This window comes from Tyto alba, unplaced genomic scaffold (genome assembly GCF_018691265.1).
Source record: "Tyto alba isolate M040663 unplaced genomic scaffold, T.alba_DEE_v4.0 Super-Scaffold_34, whole genome shotgun sequence".
Lineage (NCBI taxonomy): Eukaryota > Metazoa > Chordata > Aves > Strigiformes > Tytonidae > Tyto > Tyto alba.
The window spans coordinates 707,022-730,252 of NW_024881309.1; the positions used below are offsets into that span (position 1 = coordinate 707,022).

General features: G+C 63.5%; 4 protein-coding genes across 6 annotated transcripts; 2 read left to right on the forward strand and 2 right to left on the reverse strand.

Annotated features, from left to right (window-relative positions):
- Positions 1-515: 515 nt before the first annotated feature.
- On the reverse strand, positions 516-8,248 carry YKT6 (YKT6 v-SNARE homolog). The gene is made up of 8 exons (XM_042801407.1): positions 8,148-8,248; positions 7,504-7,626; positions 4,596-4,678; positions 3,689-3,789; positions 3,038-3,142; positions 2,828-2,893; positions 2,614-2,715; positions 516-2,176 (listed from the first exon to the last, which is right to left on the reverse strand). The coding sequence occupies exons 2-8, from the start codon at positions 7,605-7,607 to the stop codon at positions 2,141-2,143; spliced, it is 597 nt and encodes a 198-aa protein (XP_042657341.1). The 5' UTR covers positions 7,608-7,626; positions 8,148-8,248; the 3' UTR covers positions 516-2,140.
- A 1,048-nt stretch (positions 8,249-9,296) lies between these two features.
- GCK (glucokinase) lies at positions 9,297-16,233 on the forward strand. Of its 2 annotated transcripts, XM_042801378.1 has the most exons (10): positions 9,297-9,910; positions 12,458-12,620; positions 12,764-12,918; positions 13,166-13,285; positions 13,376-13,471; positions 13,721-13,820; positions 14,640-14,823; positions 15,146-15,301; positions 15,740-15,973; positions 16,089-16,233. In XM_042801378.1, exons 1-10 carry the CDS (start codon positions 9,866-9,868, stop codon positions 16,231-16,233), a joined length of 1,398 nt encoding a protein of 465 aa, XP_042657312.1. In that variant the 5' UTR covers positions 9,297-9,865. The 2 variants fall into 2 exon arrangements, with proteins under 2 accessions (XP_042657312.1, XP_042657313.1); XM_042801379.1 differs by lacking the exons at positions 9,297-9,910; positions 12,458-12,620; positions 12,764-12,918; ... (1 more) ...; positions 13,376-13,471; positions 13,721-13,820 and having other exon boundaries at positions 14,746-14,813.
- A 950-nt stretch (positions 16,234-17,183) lies between these two features.
- MYL7 (myosin light chain 7) lies at positions 17,184-20,931 on the forward strand. Its single transcript, XM_042801408.1, has 7 exons — positions 17,184-17,203; positions 19,196-19,303; positions 19,398-19,473; positions 19,895-19,999; positions 20,091-20,169; positions 20,283-20,331; positions 20,763-20,931. The coding sequence occupies exons 1-7, from the start codon at positions 17,201-17,203 to the stop codon at positions 20,862-20,864; spliced, it is 522 nt and encodes a 173-aa protein (XP_042657342.1). The 5' UTR covers positions 17,184-17,200; the 3' UTR covers positions 20,865-20,931.
- A 168-nt stretch (positions 20,932-21,099) lies between these two features.
- LOC122154195 (antimicrobial peptide NK-lysin-like) lies at positions 21,100-23,199 on the reverse strand. 2 transcript variants are annotated; one of them, XM_042801416.1, is made up of 5 exons: positions 22,726-23,199; positions 22,061-22,179; positions 21,797-21,922; positions 21,538-21,710; positions 21,100-21,218 (listed from the first exon to the last, which is right to left on the reverse strand). In XM_042801416.1, exons 1-4 carry the CDS (start codon positions 22,763-22,765, stop codon positions 21,543-21,545), a joined length of 453 nt encoding a protein of 150 aa, XP_042657350.1. In that variant the 5' UTR covers positions 22,766-23,199; the 3' UTR covers positions 21,100-21,218; positions 21,538-21,542. The 2 variants fall into 2 exon arrangements, with proteins under 2 accessions (XP_042657350.1, XP_042657349.1); XM_042801415.1 differs by having other exon boundaries at positions 21,100-21,710; positions 22,726-23,198.
- Between the last annotated feature and the right edge of the window lie 32 nt (positions 23,200-23,231).

The window sequence follows — 23,231 nt, forward strand, 5'->3', positions numbered from 1 at the left end:
GGGTTTTGGGGGGTGGGGGGATGTGGGTGCCACATAATGGGGCTGGGGGGGTGGCTGGGGGGGGGGGACGGGATGTGGCCCAGGCGGCAGGGCTCGGGGCGATCCAGCCAGCACTGACGCAGCATCGAAAGCACTTTAGACTAAGAGAATGGGTCTCTTAGGGGGCACAGGCTGCTCCGCCAGGTGCCCCCCCACCGCTCCCTCCCCCGGCACAGGGGCACCGGGCAGCGCTCCCGGCTCCGGCCGAGGGTATTCGCTCCCCTCCCGCACCCCTTCCCCCCCGGCCAGCACTCGGGGGGACCCCATCTCCCCCCCCCCCGAACTCCTCTTCCCCGGGGGAGGCATCACCTCCCTCCGGGCGCTCTCTGGTTTGGCCACGCATTTTCCCCGGGGTTTCCCTTCCTCCATCTCTGCGGCCGGAGGCACCGTGTGTTGCTGGGGGCTGTTTTTGGCTGGGGGGGGTGTGTGTGGGGGGGGGGGGGGGGGGGGGTGCAGGGTGGGAGGGCCGGGGGATATTATTTTTATTTCATTTTTTTTTTTCTGCATGCCCTTTGCGCGGGAGCAAACCTCGAGCGCTAATGCTGTATGTCGAGGAGCTGAGCTGAGCTGTTACTGTCCCATGAATGCTGGTGGATCGTTGCCAAATTTTTCTCTTCTCCTCCCCTTTTCTCTCATTCTTTTTCTGTCCCGTCCCGTTCCCCCCCCCCCCCCCCCCCCCCCCGGCATATTCCCCCCTCCAACCCCTTTGTCTTTTCTTTCTGAGCCTTGTAAGTGTAAAAGATGACTCTGATTTCGTTTTTGTCTTGGGAAAACTGCAAATAAATTATGAGGAAAAACAACTGACCAAGGAAACAAAACAAAACAAAACAAAACAGCTGGAGGGAGAAGGCTGAGTGAATCTGCACCCACCTGTGGGCCTGGGGTGCTGGGGGGAGGCCCTATGGCCATGCCCGGCCTGACCCCCACCCTGGGAAGTCACAAAAAAAAAAAGTCAGAGCCGGGCTACAACTGCCAAAGACAACTTTATCCCTGCCCAGGCGCTGTGGCTAGCGGCACAGAAACAATAGGCGACACCAATCACTAGACAATCTCAAGCAAAAGCTGCTGCCCTTCCAAAGGAGGAAGAGGAGGCAGCGAGGGCTGCTGCTCACCCGGCAGGCACCGAGCCCCCCCCCACGCTGACAGGAGCAGGGGACGGGGAGCTGAGCCCCAAGGCAGGCATTGAGCCCCCCCCCGGCCCCACTCCCTGCCTGCCGTCACGGGGGGCCCCAGCACTGGGGCTGTTTCCAGCCTGCCCCACGCTGCCCCAGCTTTCTTCCCCCCCCCCCAGCCTGGCAGCTGGGAACTGGGGGGGTGCTCAGATGCTGCCCCCACCCGCACAATGTGGGGGACAGACCCCCAACCCTCACCAGCCAGGGAATGAGGGGGGCTGTGGGCTACCCAAGGACCACCCCCCCCTCCCAGCTTGGCTCTTTCCCACACCTCCCCCTCCCTGTGCTGCGAATCGAGGGAAGGGGCCCGGAGGTGACCCCCTCCCTGTCACCAGCTCAGCCCTGCCCCTTCCCCAGTGGGGGGGGGGGGGCGCGGGGGTGGGGGGGCAGCAAGGGGGCACATGGACCACAGCTCCCAGTTCACCAGTTCTGGGAAAAGCTGCCCAGAGAGGCAATGGGTGATAACCCAGCAGCAAGCATCCCCCCCACCCAGAGAAAGCACCTCTTCTCCCCTTCCCTCCCCGCCCCCAGGTTCACTCTTAGGACACAAACACATAAAAGCCCCCCCCCGCCCCCAGGTCCCTCAAGCAGCTCCTCTCCCCGGGGAGATGCCGAGGCCCTGGCTAGTGTTAGGGGTGTGAGGGCAGGGGAGGGGGCGCAGCTGGGCGCCCCGCGCTCCAAGCCGCCCTCAGGAGAAGCGGGGGCAGCGGGTCTCCGGCGCTCCCCCCGCTCCACGGGGTGCCGGCGCGATGCCGGCCTCGGCCTCGGCACCCCCACGAGATGAAGATAAAGTCACCTAAGCCCTCGGGGCCGAGGCCGCCCAGCCTGGGGAAGCCCCCCAGGGTTCTGCTTTCTGTCCTGGGCACAGTCGAGGTCCGAAGCGGGGTGAAGGCCTGGTGGTCCGGAGCACAAGACCCCGGGGCTCCACGTCACATGATTTCGCAGCAGGAATTCTGCTTTCGGGCCTGGGAAGAGAAGGAAAAGCGGCAGTGAGGCACGCTGCAGCTCCTCAGGGGCCAAGGGGAGCCCTCCTCCCGACAGAGGAACCTGACACAGTCCCAGCCCTCACGACTCCCCACGAAGGCAAACGCCCTGTGCCCCTGTGCCAAAGGCTCACAGCACAGACCTGACTTTCTCATACAACGCCCGTGCCAGGAACCACCACAGCCGGGATCAGCATCACCCTGCACCGGCCACGGGGCGAGCGAGGGGCTCCACAACCAGGCTTGAGGCAACCGAGCTCCCTCCAGGTCCAAAGCAGCTGCACCAGCAGCCAGCAATCCTCACCTGGAACCCACATCCTCTGCCCCAGGGGTTTATTCTGCCCTTCCTCAGCATCAGGCCACCCCTGGCTCCTCAGGGAGGGGGTGACCCTCCCCCTGGGATGAAAAGCCTCACTCACAGTTTTGTAGAAGGCTTTGGATTGTGCCCCAAGCACCTCCGATTTGGAGACCAAGTCATCCAGCTTCTCCCCTCGCTCCAGCAGCGACTCCATGGTGTTGTGCTGCCGAAAGAAACCGGCGCTGACCCACGGTGCTGGCATCCCGGGCCCTCCCCAGCCCCGAGCAGATGCACCAGCCAGAGCGTCCCAGACGCCAGCCCAGCCTCCTCCTCACCAGGATGATTTTGGTCTCGTCCAGCTCCGCCTGCACTCTGGTCATTGGGTCGGCGTCGCGGGGGTTCTCGGAGAGAAACAACACGGTGTCAGCACCACCACCCTGGGGACATCGGTGTCCCCCGGGCATCACCCACACTTCCAGCCCCAGAGCTGGGGGCCATGGGAAGCATTTCCCAGCCTCCCCGCAGAACCCGGGGGGGGGCTGTACCTGGTATTTACTGAGGTACCCGTCCAGGGCCGTGTAGCTGATAGTCGCTGGGGATCCTGAAGGCCAGTCTATTTTGCTGACCTGCCTGGAGAATTCATCCAGCACCTGCAACGCAAGGAAGCGGGCAGTTACCATCTGGTGGCTCTGCCTGTGGGGCCGCCGTAGCTGGCAGAAGGGATTTTCACCTTGAAAAAGGTGATTTTTCTCCTCCTCCTTGTTCCCTTTTGAATGAACCGAGGGAAGAGCCAGAAACCAACTTCCTGCCCACGCCAGGTAGGGGTGGCCGTCCCCGACTGTCCCCAAAGCCCCGCGCCCTGCCAGGGCAGCCAGACACATCACCAGTTTTTGGCAACGTGGCCACACCCAGTTCTCCCACATAAAACCCAAGCCAGACAGGGAGAACGGGGTGTTTGCGAGGTCAGCGCCGGGGCTGGCAGCAGAACAGGGCTGGACTAAGTCCTAGCAGGCAAAGCCAAGCCACTGCAAAACTTGGAAGCCTCTGGACCAGCCAGATCCTGCCCAGCTCAGCTCCAATGTCCCCCAGTTAATGAGCAGGAGGATCGTTTCCTTGTCACGGCACAAGCAGGAGCTCTGGAGGAGCTCCCCGGAGCAGCCCCACCGAGCCTGTCACCTCCCGGCCCGCGCACTCACCTTGTCCAGCAAAGTGAAGCAAACCCGCTGCGGATACTCGTTATCTGCAATCACCACTCCAGCCAGCCCGTCGTTCCGAACGTACATGTGGCAAAGGTACTCTGGGCAGAGAATTCACGTCAGAGAGGCAGCGGGGAAGTCCAAAACCTCCCCCAGCACCTCCTGCCTGGCCCCAGCAGCTCTTCCACGACCCACGAATCACACCTGGCTTCATTCAGTGACGGCATTTCACATGATTTCATTAGAAGAGCAGGAAGGGCTCAAGGGAAGATCAAAATCAGCCCCGAATTGTGCTTCAGCAGGTTACCTCAGCCTGGCCATGTGATGCGGGCCACGATGCTACCTTTCCAGGGCAGCAGGTACTGCCAGAGTTAAACAAAAGCCAGCGGGGGAAGTGCTTGGCCTGATTTTAATAAATAACAACTTGTCACGAGGCTGGAGTGTCATTAAAAAGCCTGTGGTGGCCAATTCCAGGCCGCACCCTGTGCGTCTCAGGGTTCTGGAGGCACGTGGATCAGGGTGGGGAGGCTGGAGACAAGGTCAGAAATCAGGGTATGGAGCCCGAACTTGCACGGCAGAGCTCGAGGGAGAGGGGAAGGAGGCTCCCTCGGGGGCACCACAGCAGCCGGGGATGGGACAAAGCGGGAAAGCCGAGGTGGTGGGCATGCAGCCTGACAGTTCTAAGGATCCTGGAGTGGGAAGGAGAGTAATGAAGCTGGAAGATGGCAGCTGGGTGTCAGGCAGGTCCTTGTTCCACCATAACCTCTCACAGGGCAGGCTGCCTCCCACTCAGCTCCCCCATCTCACACCTTTAGTGCTACTTGCCCGGGCGCCACTCTGAGATCTCTTTTTTGGTCATAAACGGAGAAGGAACAAAGCACATGCTGACCCTGGGTTATCCTCTTACCTTGCTCCTTGACTGAGGCTCTGCTGCCCAGCTCCGAGCGCTCCACAATCAGTTGGCTCGTGAAGGTCATGAATTCCTGCACACTGCAAACAAAGCGTCGGCACTTGAGTCTGTGAGGGGACCTGAGAGCTACGGGGTGCTGGCGTGGTGACCGTGGGGGAGATCATCTGCCCCACAGGTCCTCGGTGTTTTGAGTGGACTGAAACCCTCCCCCAGGACCCCGCCACCATGTTTGGGTCGTGGGGATGTGGCTGAGCTGTAGTTTTCCTCAGGGAAGAGGCCGGACCCTGCACACAGAGCTGCAGCCACCACCCAAACACCTCCAGCTCCTGCGGGCCCAGGGGAGCACCCACATCCCTCCAGCCGTGGCGAGGGACTCACATCCTTGGGCTGAACTTGCTTTTTGGTGATTCAGCAGGAATTAACACACTGCTGAACCACGTACCTGCCCAGCTAATGCCCGATGAGCAGCTGCACCCTGTTCACACGCAGCGAGGGGCTGCGGAGGTGCTCCGTCCCCTTCTCCCACCTGAGCTTTTGTCCCACACTTGGGGCCTCACCTGTATCCCACGCAAGGCACCAGCAGCCTGCAAACACACCTCAGCTACCCACCACTGTCAGTCAAAATTAAGGAATATCCTTAAGCCAGACTTGCTCAAAGTCTGGAAAACATTCCTGAGCCCAGACTTGTGTCCTGCCAAACAGGAGGCTTATTGTGTAAACCCTCCGCTTCACCCCACGGTAAAAGAGATCAAAATCATGAGCAAGTGCAAAATAAATCTGTTCCCAGTGCACACCAGGATTAATGAACGTGAGGCGACAAATTCCCCACTTCAGCTGGCAAGTTCCAGGAAGGGAAACCTCTCAAAGCTCAGATGACAGTTTGCTCAAACACCCCCCAACACCAACAGCTCCCACTTGGGAGCTTCACATGATACAGTGCCAACAAAACATCAATAGACACCAGCATGGCAAAGATCACTGTTTCATTGCTGCCTTCCACCACTGGAAGCAACTCCAGAATGGGGATTTGCCTCTCACAGTTTTCATATTCCTGAGGGGTTTTATGCATTTCTCCCAGCCCAGGCACCACCCGATCAGACATTGGCTCCACCAAGACTCTGAACTGCTGGGTTCCAGGTGCTGCAGAGGAAAGACCAGCCCAAAGATTTCTTAACATCCAACTTCAGCAGAAACAGAAGACCAACATGTTCTTCCTGGTCTGGGGATCTGCTGGCAGCCACATCCATCGCAATTCCAGTATTTCACAGTATTCCTGGAGGAATCACCCACTGAAGACTTTGCTTTCTCACATTGTGTTTCAGAGCCTCCCAAATTATTCGGCAGAGGATCGACAGCAGACACCCCGTGCTGGCACAGCCAGGCTGGCCCCGTCCTCCTGCCCAGCAGGTTTTCACAGCTCCCAGGAACCACAGCTGCATTTCTCCCAGATTTCTCCCCCAGACCCAACTCTCTGGTAACCCCGCAGCCTCAAAAAAAAAAAAAAAAAAAAAAGTACGTGCAGTATTTTTAACCCAAATGTAAGTTAGTACACCTTAAACATCACACCCAGACTGTGCTCTCCCAGGAACCAAGGTGCAAGCAGCTCCTCTGAGCACGACCAGAGAACCAGCCCAGGAAACAATCACCAGAAAAAAGCTGCGAGACTAACAAGCACAGACACCCCCTCACCCTCCAGAAACAGCCTCACTGTTCCCAAAAAGCCAAGACTTTGTTTAAGCACAAAAACAACCCGCTGCCAGGGAAGTGGCTCTTTCGGCCATAGCTGACAGCAAAAATGACACAGGGAATTTTCTCAGGATTTAGAAAACCAAGAGCTGCGACTACGAAGCAATTTGGGCTTTTAAGAGATTACTTCACCCGCTGCAATCCATTTTCGAGCGCGTGCGTTGGCAGCACTGGCACAGCTCCTTTATCCCTCTCGCATATTTGGCTAAGGAAGTATTTTTTAAGACAATCTTATTTCAGCATTTTCCCTTTATCACTGGAATTGTAGAACCAAATGTGCTTGAGGCTCCATAAAATCTTGGCAGGGACAAGGCATGGAAAATCTGAGCGCCATTGGTGAGTATTTCCTAAAGTCTTTATTGTCTGGAGCTGGGGGCTGGGACATGAGCTGTTTTGCAACAGGCACCTGCTTTATTTTACAGCTTTTAGAGGATTTTGGGAGCTCCCCTCAGCTGCAAGCTCAAGGGCAGCTGCTCAGAGAGCTCTGTCATCTGTCTGTGTGCACAGAGCAGGCAGCGGGACACCCTGGAGCCCGGATTGGCGTTCAGGGCTAAACTGGCTCACCTGAAGCGGTTAGAATAACCCGAGCAGATGTTTGTGGGCTTGGTGAAGTTTAAGATTAGACAAAACACCTAAATAAAAAGATACCAGAGATGTGAGGCGAGCTGTGTTAGTCTGACACAAGGACAAGCCTCCTCACACTCACCTCACGCCCCAGGAGCCGCTGTGACTATGCGGCTCAGGCACCCGCCGGAGGGAGAACAGCCAACCTGAGCACCCAGGGTATTTCCCTGAACCCAGATTTTATCGCTTGGCTATGATGGATGATTTACCAAGTCGAACCTCACCTGCTGCTGGCCCTAGGTGGCTCTCAGAGGAAACGAGGTTTCTCTCTATTCCTGAGGCTGAAGGCTTGCTCAGTGGATTGTGCAGCACCAAGCCATGCAGGCAGGATCACGGCTCCCCAGAGCGTCTCTGGTGGGTTCATCCCTTAGATTTCTGTTACTGCTGCTGCCACATCCCCAGGGACACAGGAGCAGAACAGGGAAGAAAACCCTCCAAAAGCATCTGCCCCCTCTCCCCAAGGTCCTGCCCTGCAGCACACAGGGGAGATCGATCCCCCAACCTCCCTCAGGGGACCCGGCACTCCGGCACCCACCTGGGTCTCTGGAAGAAGTTGAAGGTGGACACGTCATAAGCAGCTTTCAGTAACCGCACTTTAGGGTCGCCTTTGTAAAGCACACTCAGGCTGTACAGCCTCATCGCAGTGTCTCCCGCCGTGCTGAGCGGAGGAAGGAGACCCGGAAGGGTGGGGAGGGGTGAGATGGGGGGTAGGCTGCCAGAAGCCTCAGAGCCCCGCCCAGCTGGGCCTCACCGGGACCCCTCTTGCCCCCACCCTGCACCTGGGGGAGCCCCCACCCTGGCCAAACCCTTCCCCCACCCCGTGACTGACAGCCCCCGGCCCCCCCCCCCGCCTGCCCCGGAGACCACCCTCACCCCGGGCGAAGGTTCCCAGGTGCTCAAATAGCCCGGGCCCGCCAGTACAGCCCAGATAACCCACTGACCCCCCAGTAAGGCCCGGCTAACCCAGCCCTCGCCCCCCAGTGCGGCCCGGCTAACCCACTCGCCCCTAGTACAGCCCAGTTAACCCAGGCCTCGCCCCCAGTACAGAACAGCCCCCCCCACCCCGCCAGTACAGCCCAGTACCTGCCCAGTAAAACCCGGCTGAAGACGCCAATCCCCGCGCCCCCCCCCCCGCGGCTAAACCGTCCTGCCCCAGCCCAGCCCCCCGGCCCGCGGTACCGGCGGCTCCGGAACCGGCTGCGGAGGCGGCGGCGGCCGAGCAAGAACCGGGACCGACCCGGAAGCAGAACCGCGGCAGACCGGAAGTGACCCCGGTCCGCGGGCAGCTGCCACGGGGCCCCGCCCGCTCTGCGCACGCGCCAGGCTCGCCCCACCCTCTCCGCGCTCTCTTGACCAATAGGCCGCCCCGTCTGGCCCGCGCGGCCCGCCTCCGCGCCGGGCGGCCAATCAGCGTCGCTCTGGTGCCAGGGGGAGAGGCTTCTCTCCGCGGCGGGGGGGGGGGGGCGGGGCTGGGGTCCTCTATGGCGGGGGGTGTGAGGCGGGGGAGGTGGGGTTCCCCCACGGGGCGCTCTGTGGGGCGGTGACCCCCCCGTGTGCTCGGGGACCCTCTGTGGGGGGGCTTCTCCCCGCGGTGTGGGCACCCCCCGTGAGGCGGGGGTCCCTGTGGTTGCACACGTGTCCCGTGTGTCGTCATCCCCCCCCAAAAAAAAGTTTTGGACCCCTGTGTGGGCTGCAGACCCCTCTCTAGGGCCAAGCTCCCCCGTGGGGGGGGCACCCATGGCCGGGGCATGGCTGCCTGAGCCCTCCCCAGGTGCCCCCACGGTGAGGATGGGGTGCTGTAGGGTGACCCTGTGCCCCCACCCCCCAGGCTCCGCAGTGACACCCCCAAACCCCAGCGCCCCTTCGTTCTCCCGTGGGGGTGCCAGCTCCCCCCGTCTTCCCAGACACCCTCTCCACGTTGCGGGGGCGCTGCCATGGACCAACACCGGCAGGTTTTGGGGGTCCACCAGGGGCCCCCTCAACACTCGGCCCACCTGCAGCGAAGAGGGGGGGATCACCATCCCCCCCCAAACCACCAGCTGTTCACCCTCTGCAGCGCCCAGCGCCTAATCCTGGCATCACCGGAGCTTTTTGTTTTTTGGATTTTTTTTTTTTTGGGGGGGGGTATTTTTCCCCCATCCTGGGGGCGCGCAGCACCTCCCGGTCGCCCTTGCCCCTCACCGGGTGGCCATAACCTTTGTCATGGAGCCACCCGGCTCCTCCGGCCCATGCGGTCTCCATGGGAGCGTGCCGGGTTGCTAAGCCGTCCGGTGGAGTGCTTGCCACCGCACATCGAGCCGTTGATATGACAACTGGAGCGGGGGGACAACGGGTGGCCCCGGGGCGTGGTGCTTCGCATGACGGGGGCCAGCGGTCCCCGCTGGGGAGGGGTCCCGGCCAAACCTCGCCACCCCACGCCAGGACTTCCCAGCGCTGGGACCCCCCCCGCCACCCCGGGGGCTGAAAACAACCAGCCGGCGCCCCTGCAAATAAATTGATTAAAAGGCTGCGAGCGGGGAGAGCGCAATCCACGTTCCCAACCCCGGCGCTGCGGCCCCGAGATGCGGGGTGAGAGGGTTGAGCCCGTCAGGGCGCGGGGCCCCGCTCCCTGCCCCTCTGCTTGAGGGTCTGGAGGAGGGAGGGGGGGGGAAGGTCAGGACCCCCCCTCAGCGGGTGCTGGAGAGGAGGCAGCCGCCGCTGAGTGTTGGATGAGATAAAGCGGCGAAAGTGGAGCATCCCCCGGCGCAGCGAGGGACGGAGCAGCCCAGCGCCGGCCGGACCACAGCCAGGACGGGGAAGGGGGCTTGCTCCCCGGGCCAGGCACCGCGGCGGGGTGCCCGAGGGTTGGGGGGGCGACGGCTTGGCCCGCAGCCCACCCCGCCCCGACGGTTGCCCCCATGCTGGATCACCGAGCCAGGATGGAGAGTGGCAGGAAGGAGAAGGTGAGGCCGCTGCCGGGATGGTCCTGAGTGGGGGGCATACAGGGAGTGGCATGGATCCTCCCCAGGGCTGCCAGCATCCCTGCGGGCATCACCAGCCGGGGAACGTCCCCGCTGGGGATGGAGGTAGCTGGAAGGGGAGGGCGCCGGCTCCGGGGGCGAAGCCAGGCAGCCTGGGGTCAGTCCCAATGTGCCCGGGGGGGGGGACCCCATCCCAGAGGTCACCCCCCAGCACCCTCCAGGGAGGGGACCCAGCGCCAGGCTCTGTGTTTTGCTGTGCCGGGTCATGGCACGGCACAGGCCAGGCCCTGTCCCCATGCCACCCGAGGACTCGGGACAGAGCCAGGGGTGCCGGTGGGACCGTGCTGCCTGGCTGGGATGCTCCCGCCGTCCAGGCATCGCCCTTGGAGCCTCGCTGCCAGCCAAGTGGCTGCTGTCCCCGGGATGAGATGGGGCCTGTCACCTCCTTCGGCTGGTCATCACCGTTGTCACCGAAGCACCCAGGAGGACAGCGCCCAGCTCATCCTCAGGCAAACGTTGGCTGGGAGCCGCTGCTCCTACCTCCTCTCCCTGATGGATTGAGCTCGCGGGGCGATGGGTGAGGACAGCAAGATTCTTCCCAGCTCCAGACTGGGACATCCAAGGGGACACCAAGGGGACACGGCACATGCTGGGGGCAGGAGTGCGTGGCTGACGGAGTTGGGCATCACCAGCCACCACAGCATTCAGCTGCACGGTTTCCTGCTTTGTCCCATTTGCGAGATGCGTCAGAGCAAACATTTCCCTTGGGAAGCTGAGAGACGGTATCGGTTGTATGAGAAGAGCCAAATCCTGTGGAGGAAGAACCAAACCCATCATTTTGGAGGCGAGAGAAGGGATGAGATGGGTCACGCAGCACCTGAGATGGAAAAACTATTGGAGAAATAAAACTCAGACCCTCTGCTACCATCCTCGGGTTCCAGCCCCAGGGATGGGGACCCTCCAGGAAAGGCAAATTTGACGTTCATGTGCCGAATGGTGCTGCAGGACAGCTTCTGCACTGTGGAGCGCCGAATACCTTCAGCTGCCGGCTCTGGCAAGATGGTCCAATCCAGCTCTGCACTTTTCCAGGCAGGATTTTTCCAGCTGGCCCAGTCTGAACCCCCTCGGGGTCATGGCAGACCTCACCACGGGGCTGCCTCGGGCTGCCCAGACCCCTTTCCAAGGTGGCTGGTGGCATCGCCTGGCACAGCCGTGTCCCCTGTCGTGCAGCCGTGTCTTGTCCAGCGGCACCTCGGGGGCTCTGTGCTAACGGATCGCCCGGGCTTTGGCACCCCGGGCGGACCAGGGAGGGTGCCAGGATCCCCCCCCGGCTGTGGGTGATGGCCGAGGCCCCCAAGGCATAAGGGCTCTGCGAGGCAGGAGCTTTTGGGGTGAGGAGATATTTGGGATGAGCCCCTCCTCGAGGGGCTGGAGGCTGAAGGATGGTGTTCAAGGCCAGGTGATTTATCAGGATGCACTGGGTGGGGGGTCAGGGTGAGCGGCCGCAGTGAGTGCTCTCCTGATGCCGGGATGCTCCGAACCACATCCCAAAGCCTTTTTACAGAGCCCCCCACCCTGAAACACATCGGGAAACAGCAGCAGCCTTGAGGAAAACATCCGTCTGCTAGTGAAAGTGCAAGCAGGAGTGTTTTAAGCTTGCCCGGATCCCGGTGACTAATGAGCCCTCTAATGCCGCCAGCTACATCTGGCCGGGCAGCAAGCACTCGCTCTCCCCCCCGGCTCCATCTGACAGCCCGGGGCTGCCTGCCCCCAATTACGTGCCGTGGCTAATGGAGGCTGCACCGGCGGTGGAGCCCGGGGTTGCTACGTAAAGGGTAAATACAGGTCCTGCCTGCCAGGCGCTTCTCTTGAGTGGGCCCTGTGAATTTCCCTGGTAGCGAGGCAAGGGAGCATTTCCTGATAATACTTTTTATATTCCGCCCACGGTCCTGCCCGCCCGCCTGCCCTCGGCCCTCTGTTTGCACCAAGTTTGGTGGGTGGAAAATGGGGGATGCAGGGAGAGGGACACTCCCGGCTCGCGGGGGACGAAGGTGGATGCTGGCATCCTCATTGCAGACACAGAGGGGTCCCACTGAGCTCCTAAACGGCATCGCTGGAAGTACTTCTTGCTGGGAAAGACCCTGGGATTTGGCAGGATGGGATGTCCCAGGTCACTGCTCCAAGCCCGGCTGGAATGGAGCTGACTTCAATGCAACCAGCCGAGCTCGGGAAAAAACAACCAGCTGAAAGCAATGGCACGGGGACCCCTGTGCTGACCGTGGACATCTCACAGGCAGCACCGGGAGAGGATTTGGGGCCAGCAGCAGCTTGTGCCACTCCTGCAGAGTCACCAGCATGTCAGGGTGGAGGCAGGATAGCGGAGAGATGGGATAAGGGGTTTCGGGGTGTCTGCGCGCTGATGGGGAAAAGCAGGGCCAGGGGAAGGAAAATGTGGATAATTTATTGCGGTTCAGGCCACCCGCATCCCCTATCCCCTGCCCCCAGCTGATGCTGTGCGTCCCACCACAGGTGGAGCGGATCCTGTCGGAGTTTCGTCTGAAGGAGGAGGACCTGAAGAAGGTGATGTACCGGATGCAAAAAGAGATGGACCGAGGGCTAAAGCTGGAGACACATGAGGAAGCCTCTGTCAAAATGCTGCCCACCTACGTCCGCTCCACACCTGAGGGCTCAGGTATGGTGCTGCCAGGCTGGATGGGCGTCACTCCTGGTCCTTTGCCATGTCACCTCTTCCTCGGACTTTGCAGAGCTTGGTGCGGGAGGCCAAGACCCCCCCCTGAGCCGGTCACTTTGTGTCCCCTCTCCCTGGCTTCGCAGAGGTTGGAGATTTCCTGTCACTGGACCTCGGTGGCACCAATTTCCGCGTGATGCTGGTGAAAGTGGGCGAGGGGGAGGAAGGGCAGTGGAAGGTGAAGACGAAGCACCAGATGTACTCCATCCCAGAGGATGCCATGACAGGGACGGCCGAGATGGTGAGCTGGGCAACACGGGGCATCCCGTCCCCTCCTGCACGGTCCCTGTCACCAGACAGGGACACACAGTGCTGCGTTTTGGCGGGGACACCGGCGGGTACATCCCACATCCCTCCAGCTGGCAGCAGCCGGGGTGTGGCGGGGAAGTGGCCATGCTCAGGGGCCCTGTGGTGGGGACAGTGGCCCGCGGTGGGCAGTGGGAGGTTGGGGACAGCCCCTGGCGAAGGCCGGACCTCACCTCTTCCAGCTCTTCGACTACATCTCCGAGTGCATCTCAGATTTCCTGGACAAGCACCAGATGAAGCACAAAAAGCTGCCCCTGGGCTTCACCTTCTCCTTCCCTGTGCGGCACGAGGACATTGACAAGGTGAGGGGGTGGCTGGGCAGCACGAGGACTTGGGGGTCCCCATGACCCAGCTGCACCCACAGCCCCATTTCGGTCTTACCCTCACTCCAGGGCATCCTCCTGAATTGGACCAAGGGCTTCAAAGCCTCCGGCGCGGAGGGGAACAATGTGGTTGGGCTCCTGAGAGACGCCATCAAACGGCGAGGGGTGAGATATCCGTACGGTTTGTGCCAGGACCGCAGCGGCGGGGAGACCCCGGCCCCCCTAGCTGTCCCCGTGACGGGGCTGCTGGAGCCCTGTGCGTCCCCAGGAAGGGGCGTCCCATGCATGTGCACACACCTGTGCATGATGCATGCACGCATCCTCACCCTCGGGGACCCCCCCACCCCAGACCCACCTGCCGCAAGACAGCCCGGACTCCCGGTGAGACCCCGACGGTCCCTCTCCCCTCCCCAGGACTTCGAGATGGACGTGGTGGCGATGGTGAACGACACGGTGGCCACAATGATCTCCTGCTACTACGAAGATCACCGGTGCGAGGTTGGGATGATTGTGGGTAAGACGGCCCCTTCCCGCAGGGACACGCGGCAGGCGAGGGGGGGGACCATTCCCACGGCCCCGCTCACGCTCCCCTGCTGCGAGCAGGGGCTTGTCCTTTGACGGGGGGGACACACACACTCTGAGGACAGGGGGGTTGGCAGCAGCACCCTGCTGAGCTCTCCTGAGGTTGGGACTCTGGCCTCGGCATGGTGCTGGGTGCACCTTTGGGGTGGAAAGGGGGTGGTTGCTGTAAGGGGTCACCCATGGCGCATGTCTGTCCCCGAGGGACATCCTCTCCCCAAGCTCTCGGTGGCATCAGTATGGGTGAGGACCCACTGCAGGCGGCCAGTGCCGGCTGTGCTGGGGGAGCCCAGGAAGTGGAGATGGGTTTGAAACCCACAGGCTCCTTTGCCCCTCACCCCCCCCCCCCCCCCGCAGGGAAGCAGCCCCCCACCCATGCTATCTTTAGTGCCATCAACCACACGGCCATCTGGGCTTTCCGCGCTGCCTCGCGCTGTCCCCTCGGCCTGGGTAAACACCGCGCTGCTGTTTATCAGCTCCTCCAGAGGCCGGGCTGCCCGCGCTGCGCAGCAGCCCTGGAGACCCCCAGGGACCCCAGCTGGGGCTATGGGGCAGGACCAAGGCGGGGAGCAGGGGGGCTGAGCTTCCCCGTCCCCATCGGGCTGGGGGTGTGCAGCTCCAAGCGCAGGCCCCCCCAAGCTGCGGTGCCGGCTGCCCCATGGAGCCAGCGGGGTGAGAGGGATGCGGGTGTCGGCGGGTCAGCGTTGTCCCTCGCCGGCCGCCGGCCGGTCCCATCCCCGGTTCCCGCCGTCAGGGACGGGCTGCAACGCCTGCTACATGGAGGAGATGCAGAACGTGGAGCTGGTGGAGGGCGACGAGGGGCGGATGTGCGTCAACACGGAGTGGGGGGCCTTTGGTGCCTCGGGGGAGCTGGACGAGTTCCTCCTGGAGTACGATCGTGTGGTGGACGAGACCTCACTTAACCCCGGTCAGCAACTGTAAGGAATAGGACAGATCCAGTTCCTCTGGGTGTTCCCCCCACCCCACCCCCCCCGCCATCCCCAGCTGCATCCCCTCTGCCCACCCTTCTCCTCCTCCTTCCCCCTGCCCGCCCGCACCACGCTGGGCGCAGCTGAAGCTGGAGCAACTCATCCCAGGTACCCCCAAAATGGGGGTCCTTCACCCTGGTCACCGTGCCCACGCGCAGGGACGCATCCGGCAAGGGGGGGAAGGAAAGAGGGGGTGCCGCGAGACGTGGCCCCCCCCCCCCAGGTCCCAGCCCTGACGGCCGCCCCCTTGCCTGTGTGTCCCCCTCCCCAGCTATGAGAAAATCATCGGGGGGAAGTACATGGGGGAGATCGTCCGGCTGGTGCTGCTGAAGCTGGTGGATGAGAACCTGCTCTTCAATGGGGAGGCCTCCGAGAAGCTCAAGACCCGCGGGACCTTCGAGACCCGCTTCATGTCGCAGATCGAGAGGTACGGGGCTGGCGGGGCCGCAGCGGGGGGGCTGGCACCCCCCAAACCAGCCCGCTATGCTGCTCCGCGCTGGGGTCTTCGTCCCGTCATCCCACACTGGTCCAGGCACATTGGGGTGTCATCACCCCACACCAGGGTGTCCCCCATGGGGGTCCCCTGTCCCATAACCCCGCACCAGGCTGTCCCATATCGGGGTCCCTTGTTGCATCACCCCACACCAGGGTGTCCTACATCAGAGTCCCTATGTCCCATTACTAGCCTGCTCTGTCCCATATTGGGGTCCTCGTGCCCTGTCACCTCACACCAACCTGCTCTGACTGTCCCATATTGCTGTCCCCTGCCCCGTCACCCCACACCAGCCCTTTACAACTGTCCTACACGGGCTCCCCGTGTCCCCCCCGTCCCCTGGCTCACGCACCCCGTTTCCCCCCATCCCAGCGACTCCATCGACCGCAAGCAGATCTACAACATCCTGACGGCCTTCGAGCTGCTGCCCTCGGGGACGGACTGTGACATTGTGCGGATGGTCTGTGAGAGCGTCTCCACCCGCGCCGCCCAGATGTGCTCGGCCGGGCTGGCCGGCGTCATCAACCGCATGCGGGAAAGCCGGAGCCAGGAGACCCTCAAAATCACCGTGGGGGTTGATGGCTCTGTCTACAAGCTCCATCCCAGGTGAGGATCCCTGGGATCCTGCCACCTGCCACCATCCCCTTCCTCCTCCTCCTGCATCCCCCAAGCCTTGACCCTGTTTGTTTGTTTGTTTGTTTGTTTTTTTCCCCTCTGGCAGCTTCAAGGATCACTTCCATGCCACGGTTCGGCAGCTGACGCCCGGCTGCGACATCACCTTCATCCAGTCAGAGGAAGGCAGCGGGCGCGGGGCCGCGCTCATCTCGGCTGTCGCCTGCAAAATGGCCTGCATGATGGGGCAGTGAGAGAGGACTCGGGGGGGGAGGATGGGGATGAGGATGAGGATGGCGGGGGGGGTGTGGGAGGACGGCGGTCCTGTGAGGAGCTCTGCGAGGAGCAGAGATGGACGTGGGAAGGGATTTGCTGCCAGCAGAGGCGGCTCCCGGCTCCCCAATAAACGGGGTTTGCGTGGACTTCTCCTCCGGGGCCGCTTGAGAGAGAGCTCCTTGTGTCCCCTGCGCTTGCAGGGAGACCCTCCCCCATCAGGCCGCCCCCCCCCCCACGTGTGGGGCATCCAGGGGTCTTCCTCTGCTCCCCCAGCCCCCTGCATCTTCACCCAGCTGCAGGGAGTGGGGCTTCCGCACAGCCCCCCCCAGACCCTTGGCTGGGGGTTAGATCCCTGTGGGGATTTGGCTGAGAGATAAGGGGCTGGTTGGGGGGGTACTTGGGGGTCAGAGGGGGTCAGGCTGGCCCCCATCAGTGAGCCCCAGGGGTGCAGAGACTGACCGGGGTATGCTGGAGCTGTGCTGGATGCTGTGGGGCACCAATTTTGGGGGATCCCCCTCCAGCGTTGTCCCTGCAATGGGGACAGGGTGGGGAGCAGAGCCTGGGGGCACCCCAGCCTCCCCCTCCCAACAGTGACCCCCCAAAAAGGAGCATGAATCCCCGCCAAGGGCTAAATCCTGCTCCCACCAGCACCCCAAACAGGGGCACATGGGTGGCCCCCACCCCTCGGGGCTGTTTCATGCTCCGGAATGCCACAGCTCGGCCTTCCTTCCCAGCCAAAAATAGTGTCCCCACCCCTCCGGTGACACCTGGGGGGCCCGGCCTGGCTTGTGTCCGGCTCAGCCCCGCGGTGTCAGCGCCCAGTGCCAGCACCAAGTTTGGTTCGGCCACCCGCCCACATCCGCCGCCCGATTTAGCTCGGGGTGATAAGGTGGGGGACAAAAGCTGGGGCGCCCCGGGGACCCCCGGTGCAGGGCTGCGGCGAGGATGGTGAGTGTGGCTGGGGAACCACCCAGGTGCCAGGACGGGGGCACCCTTGAGTTTTGGGGTTCCTCTGAGGGTGTTGGGGCATCCCGGGGATTTGGATCTCCCTGGAGGTTTGGGGCACCCGAGGGTGTTGGGGTTCCTTCGGGGATCAGGGGTACCCCAGTGTATTGGGGTTTCCCGGAGGGCCTGGGAGCAGCCCTGGGTGTTGGGATCCTCCTGGGACACTCCAGGGTGTTGAGGTTCCCCGGAAGGTCTGGAGTCACCCCAGGGGGTGGGGGGGTCCCCCTTGGGGATCTGGGGCACCTTGGGGTGTTGGGGTCCCTTTAGGGGTTGGGAGCACCCCACGGTGTTGGGGTTCCCTGAAGGGTCTGGGGCACCCCAGGGATTTGAGTCCCCCAGAGGGTCTGGGGCGAGGTGTTGGGGTCCCTCTGGGAATCTGGTAGTACCCCAGACTTTTGGGGTTCCCTGGAGGGTCTGGAGCACCCAATGGTATTGGGGTCCCCTGGAAGGTCTGGGGTACCTTGGGGTGTTGGGGTCGTCTGGGGCTCTGATGGCACCCCACAATGCTGGGGGACACCCTGGGGGTCTGGGGCACCCCAAGGTTTTGGGGTCCTCCTGGGGCACCCCAGGGTGTGTGGGGTCTCTCTGGGAGTCTGGGGGTGCTCCAGGGTTTTGGGGTCCTCCTGGGGCAGCCCAGGGTGTGTGGGGCCTCTCTGGGAGTCTGGGGGCGCCCCAGGGTTTTGGGGTCCTCCTGGGGCACCCCAGGGTATGTGGGGTCTCTCTGGGAGTCTGGGGGCGCCCCAGGGTTTTGGGGTCCTCCTCGGGCACCCCAGAGTGTGTGGGGTCTCTCTGGGAGTCTGGGGGCGCCCCAAGGTTTTGGGGTCTTCCTGGGGCACCCCAGAGTGTGTGGGGTCTCTTTGGGAGTCTGGGGGTGCCCCAAGGTTTTGAGGTCCTCCTGGGGCACCCCAACATGTGGAGGTCCTTGTGAGGGTCTGGGGCACCCCAGGGTCTTGGGGTCCCTTTGGGGGTCTGGGGACACCCCAGGGTCTGGGACCCACTCGGGCTGTTGGAGGCAGCAGTGGGGCCCCCCCATGGTATGGGCCACCTTGGGGGTCCGGGGGCACTGTTGGTCACCTGGGGCCACGGCACGGGTTGGGGCCACCTCCAGGTGTCTGGGACCACCCTGGGACATGGGGACACCCCAGGATCCAGGGACATCACTGGGTGTGGGGTCACCCTGGAGGTCTGGGGCTACTGCGGAGTTTTGGGATCACCCCAAAGTGCGGGGTGACCCCCGGGCGGGGGGGGCCAGGGGCCACCCCTGAAGGCCCCAGTCCCAGGTGGCACCAGGGGGTGCCGGGATCCCCCCAGCCCATTGGAGGAGGGGAAGGGGATCCCTTTGGCTCTGATTGGCTGTCTGGGATGGGGGAGGGCTGTCCTCTGATTGGCTGCAGCCATCAGCCAGCAGGACTCCCTGTGCTCTGATTGGCTATGGCCAGCAGCAGCAGGGTTCCCTGTGCTCATTGGCTGTGACCAAAACCAGATTCCTTGTGCTCTGATTGGCCTTAGCACGCAGACAGCAGGATTCCCTGTATTCTGATTGGTTGCCACCCAAAAGACATCCTTGAGCTCTGGTTGGTGGCAGCCCTCAGCCAGCAGGATTCTCTCTGTTCTGATTGGCCAGGACCAACCAAAAGCGATTCCCTGTGCTCTGACTGGCTGAGGGACCAAGAAGGGGCTCCTGTGCCCTGATTGGCTGTGACTAATAAAAGAGGATTCCCTGTGCTCTGATTGGCTGAGGAACCAAAAAGGGATTCCTTGTGCTCTGGTTGGCTGGGGGACCAAAAAGGGATTCCTTGTGCTCTGGTTGGCTGGGGGACCAAAAAGGGATTCCTTGTGCTCTGGTTGGCCGTGACCAATAGAAGGGGATTCCCTGTGCTCCGATTGGCTGAGGCTGACGCAAGGCTCCCCCCGTGCCCCGGTTGGCTCCCGCAGGCTGGGAGGGCGGGCACACATGGCAGAGCGGCGGCCGGGCGGGCCCAGCGCGGCTCCTCCAACCTCTTCTCCATGTTCGAGCAGTCGCAGATCCAGGAGTTCAAGGAGGTAGCGGGCTGGGGGGGGGGGTGGGGGGGCTTGGGTGGGGGTCCCATGGCTCGGCGCCCCCCCCGCCCCGACCCTCCTGCCTGCTCTGCTCCAGGCTTTCAGCTGCATCGACCAGAACCGGGATGGGATCATCTCCAAGGCAGACCTGAAGGAGACCTACGCGCAGCTGGGTCAGCGTGGGGACGGGACGGGGACAGCGGTGGCACTGAGTCGGGGGGGGGGCGGTGACGGTGCCAAGTGGGGCGATGGCAGTGCCAAACTGGGGCCAGGAACAGTGCCAAGCGTGGGATGGTGGCAGTGCCAATTGCAGGGACAGAGATGGGGCCAAGCTGGGGGCAGGGGTGATGTCAAGGGTGGGCACCGCTGGTGATGGCCACGTGTGAGACGGCGACGGTGCCGGGTTGGGGACGGTGACGCTGATCCCAAGCCCATGGCAGTGACAGCCAGGGTGGGTGGAGGGAGCTCCTCGCTTTATGTCCCAAAGGACACGTCCCTGTGCCCCAGTTGGCATCTTCCTCCCGGGGCCAGGCTGTCCCCTGTGCCCAGTGCCGCGTGGCCTTGTCACTGTGTGTCGTCCCCCCCCACCCCCAGGGAAGACAAACGTGAGCGACGAGGAGCTGGAGGAGATGCTGAAGGAGGGGAAGGGGTCCCTTAACTTCACTGTCTTCCTGACACTCTTCAGGGAGAAGCTGAGTGGTGAGTGGCCCCGGGTGTCCCCCAACACCCCTGACAACCCCTGGGGTTGGCCCCAAATCCCACCCAACATCTCCCCCCCCCCCCCCCCCAGGCACTGACCCCGAGGAGTCCATTCTCAACGCCTTCAAGCTCTTTGACCCCACCGGCACCGGCACTGTGAACAAGGATGAGTGAGTGGGGGGGGGGGGGTGGCAGGGACCCTCCACGCACCCGCCCAGATCCTGTGTCCCCTGGGATGGGGACAGGAGCCCACCCCAGGCTCAGCTGGTGCCTTTTCCCGCAGGTTTAGGCAGCTCCTCCTGACCCAGGCGGACAAGTTCTCCCCGGAGGAGGTGAGGCAGCTCCCCTGGCTGTCCCTGTCATGGTCCCCTGCGCTGGCCCCTGCCCATCCTGTCCCCCTCTGTGTCCCTGCACAAAGAGGGAGCAGCAGGACTCTCGGAGGCAGCGGGTGTCCAGGATTCCCACCTCTCCCTGCCCACGGGCGGTCCCTGCTCCCAGATCCCCGTGTGTCCCCCAAAGACCCTGTCCCCAACGTCCCCATGTGCCTGGCCCCATCCCCATGATCCCGAACCCCGCTCCTGGGATCCGACGTGCCCCACAGGGACCCTGTGCTCAAGATTGCCAGGTGTCCCCCACCATACCCAAGCCCAAGATCCCGGACCCCGTCCCCCAAGGTCACCCATGTGTCCTGCAATGTCCCCGTCCCTGCATGGCACCCCGCAGGGACCCATCCCAGCCCCCCCGGGTCCGTGTCCCCGTGCAGGTGGAGCAGATGTTTGCGGTGACACCCATCGACATCTCAGGGGACATAGACTACAAGTCTCTGTGCTACATCATCACCCACGGGGACGAGAAGGAGGACTGAGGGGACAGCAAGTCCCCAACCCACCGCTGCTTGCTCTAGCCAAATAAATCACCAAACGAGGGGATGTCGTCCGTCTGCAGCATCCCCGGGGAGGGAAGTGGCTCTGTTCAGCCTGAGCTTTGCGCCCCTGCACAGCTCCTGGTGTCCCCAACACAAGGGACAGCCACCCCCCCCACAAAGGATGGGCTCCCAGGGGACCCCCAGCAGGGCCACCATCCCCAGGAGATGTGGTGGCTCAGGGCAAGATGCTTTATTGCAGGGAGAGGGGGATCTGGGGGCCGGGGTGGTAGGTGGGGCTGGGAGAGGGTTCGGGGTTCAGGGGGTGGCACTTGGGGCCGGCTGTGGGGCTGAGCCCTGCGGAAACAAGGAAGGAGCAGTGAGTTGGGGGCCACTGTCACCCCAAGTCGGATGCCAGAAGAAGTGTCTCCTCCAACCTTCACCCCCCCACCGCTCCAGGATGTATTTTGGGGTCCCCTGTCTCACCCCCCCACCCTACAGAGATGCGGGCAGGTTCCCTCCTGGAGGCACAGGACCCCCCAGGTGCCCTCCCACCCCCGGGAGAGGCATGGGGTGCAGGCTGGAGGATGCGAGGTGCGGGATGCAGAGTGCGGGGCAGGGTCCAGGCGTGCAGGGTGGGGTTTGGGGTTGCAGGGTGGGGTTTGGGGGTGCTGACCGGGCTCAGGCCTTGCAGAAGCCGACGGCAGCGCAGGTGTCCTGAGGGTCCTCGCCATTCTGCAGCGCCTCACTGAGCTGCTCCCGGTATTTCTTCACCAGCCGCTTGCAGAGGCGGCCCAGGTACTTCCCCACGGCCCGGCAGGCTTTGCCCAGCGCCGCCTCCACCGCTGCCTGACAGCACCAGCCCCCCGCCGCATCAGCGGGGCCGCCTGTGGGGCACTGGCCCCCCGCCCCGCTCCCCCAAACCCCCCCCTCACCTCGTCGGGGTCCTCCCCTGCCATCGCCTTGACCTGCTCCAGGATTTTGATGCACAGGCTGCACTTCTTCTTCCTGCCTGGCAATGCCGCGTCCTCTTCGGCCACGTCTCCTTCAGCCGCATCCCACTGCGGGGGGGGGACAATGCGGACCCTCAGGGCTGGGCCGGACCCCCGCCACAGCATGGCCCCCGGCACGATCGGGGGGGGGGGGGGGCTTCCCCACAGCCGGTGTAGAGGCCGTGGGGCAGCGGGGCAGGGGCTCACCAGGCTGTCCCAGAGGTCGCGGCAGTACTGCTCCCGGTGGCACTTGGCGGCGGTGGCCACGTCCTGGCACCAGGACATGGGGCCACCCTGGCAGGGCTCGGGGACCGCGGCCTGTGACACTGAGAGGGGACAGTAAGCACCCCGGGGGTGCCCAGACCCTGTCCCCACCAGCCCTGAGTGCTTGACTCTGCTCAGCCCCCGTCCCCGCCGCCATCTCTCCCGCCTGTCCCCATCTCCTCCTGTCCCCACCACCCCCAGGTCCCCATCCCAATCCCATCCCTGCCGTTTCCTGGTTGTCACGCAGACCTCATCCCTGACACCCCCCCACACGCCTGTCCCCACACGGACACCATCCCTGCCCTCCCCGGGTCCCCACACTGACCCCGTCCCCACCGTCCCTGGCCCCCCACGCAGGCCTTGTCCCCGCCATCCCTTCTGCTTGTCCCCACGCCCCCCCCCCCATCCCTGGGTGCACATCCCCATCAAGACCCCGTCCCTGCCAGCCCCAGGTCCCCACAGCCCCCGCTGTCCCTCTGTCCCCAAGCACGCTGCCACCCAGGCTGCCATCCCTGCTGTCCCCATGTCCATCCCCGGTGTCCCCCACCCCAGGGTGCCTGTCCCCATGCCATCCCTCCCCCTCCAGGACACAAGGGACCCCCCATTACCTCCCACTGCCACCAGTGCCAAGAGGAAGGAAGCAGCCATGGCAAGCCCAATTCAGAGGGTGACAGCAGGTGACAACCAGCACGTCCCACCTCGGCGGCTTTTATAGCCCGGCGACTGGGTTGCAGGGACTGCTGTCGAAACCCCAAAAAGCCCTAAAAATGGTGCGGTACTGGCCGCCACCCCCCCTTCCTCCCTCACACCTCCGCCCCCGTGGCAGGAAGGGGAGACGGGGGGGGGGGGGGGCCCGGCCCGAGCCCTGGGGCCCCCCCAAATAACACCTCCCCACCCGCGAGCCCCTGCGGGCCTCAGGCTGCGAGAGTGGGGGTGCGACGAGTGGGGACCCCACGAGGGATGTGGGGCCTGACCCTCTGGGGAGTCCGTCCTGCTGTCCCCCCCCGTCCCCTCCCGGGCTCCGTGGGGTCCCGCTGCCCCCCGTCCCCTCACGGATCCCCGGGGCTCAGCCCCGGTGTCCCCCCCATCCTCTGCGGGGTCCCGGTCCCCCCCC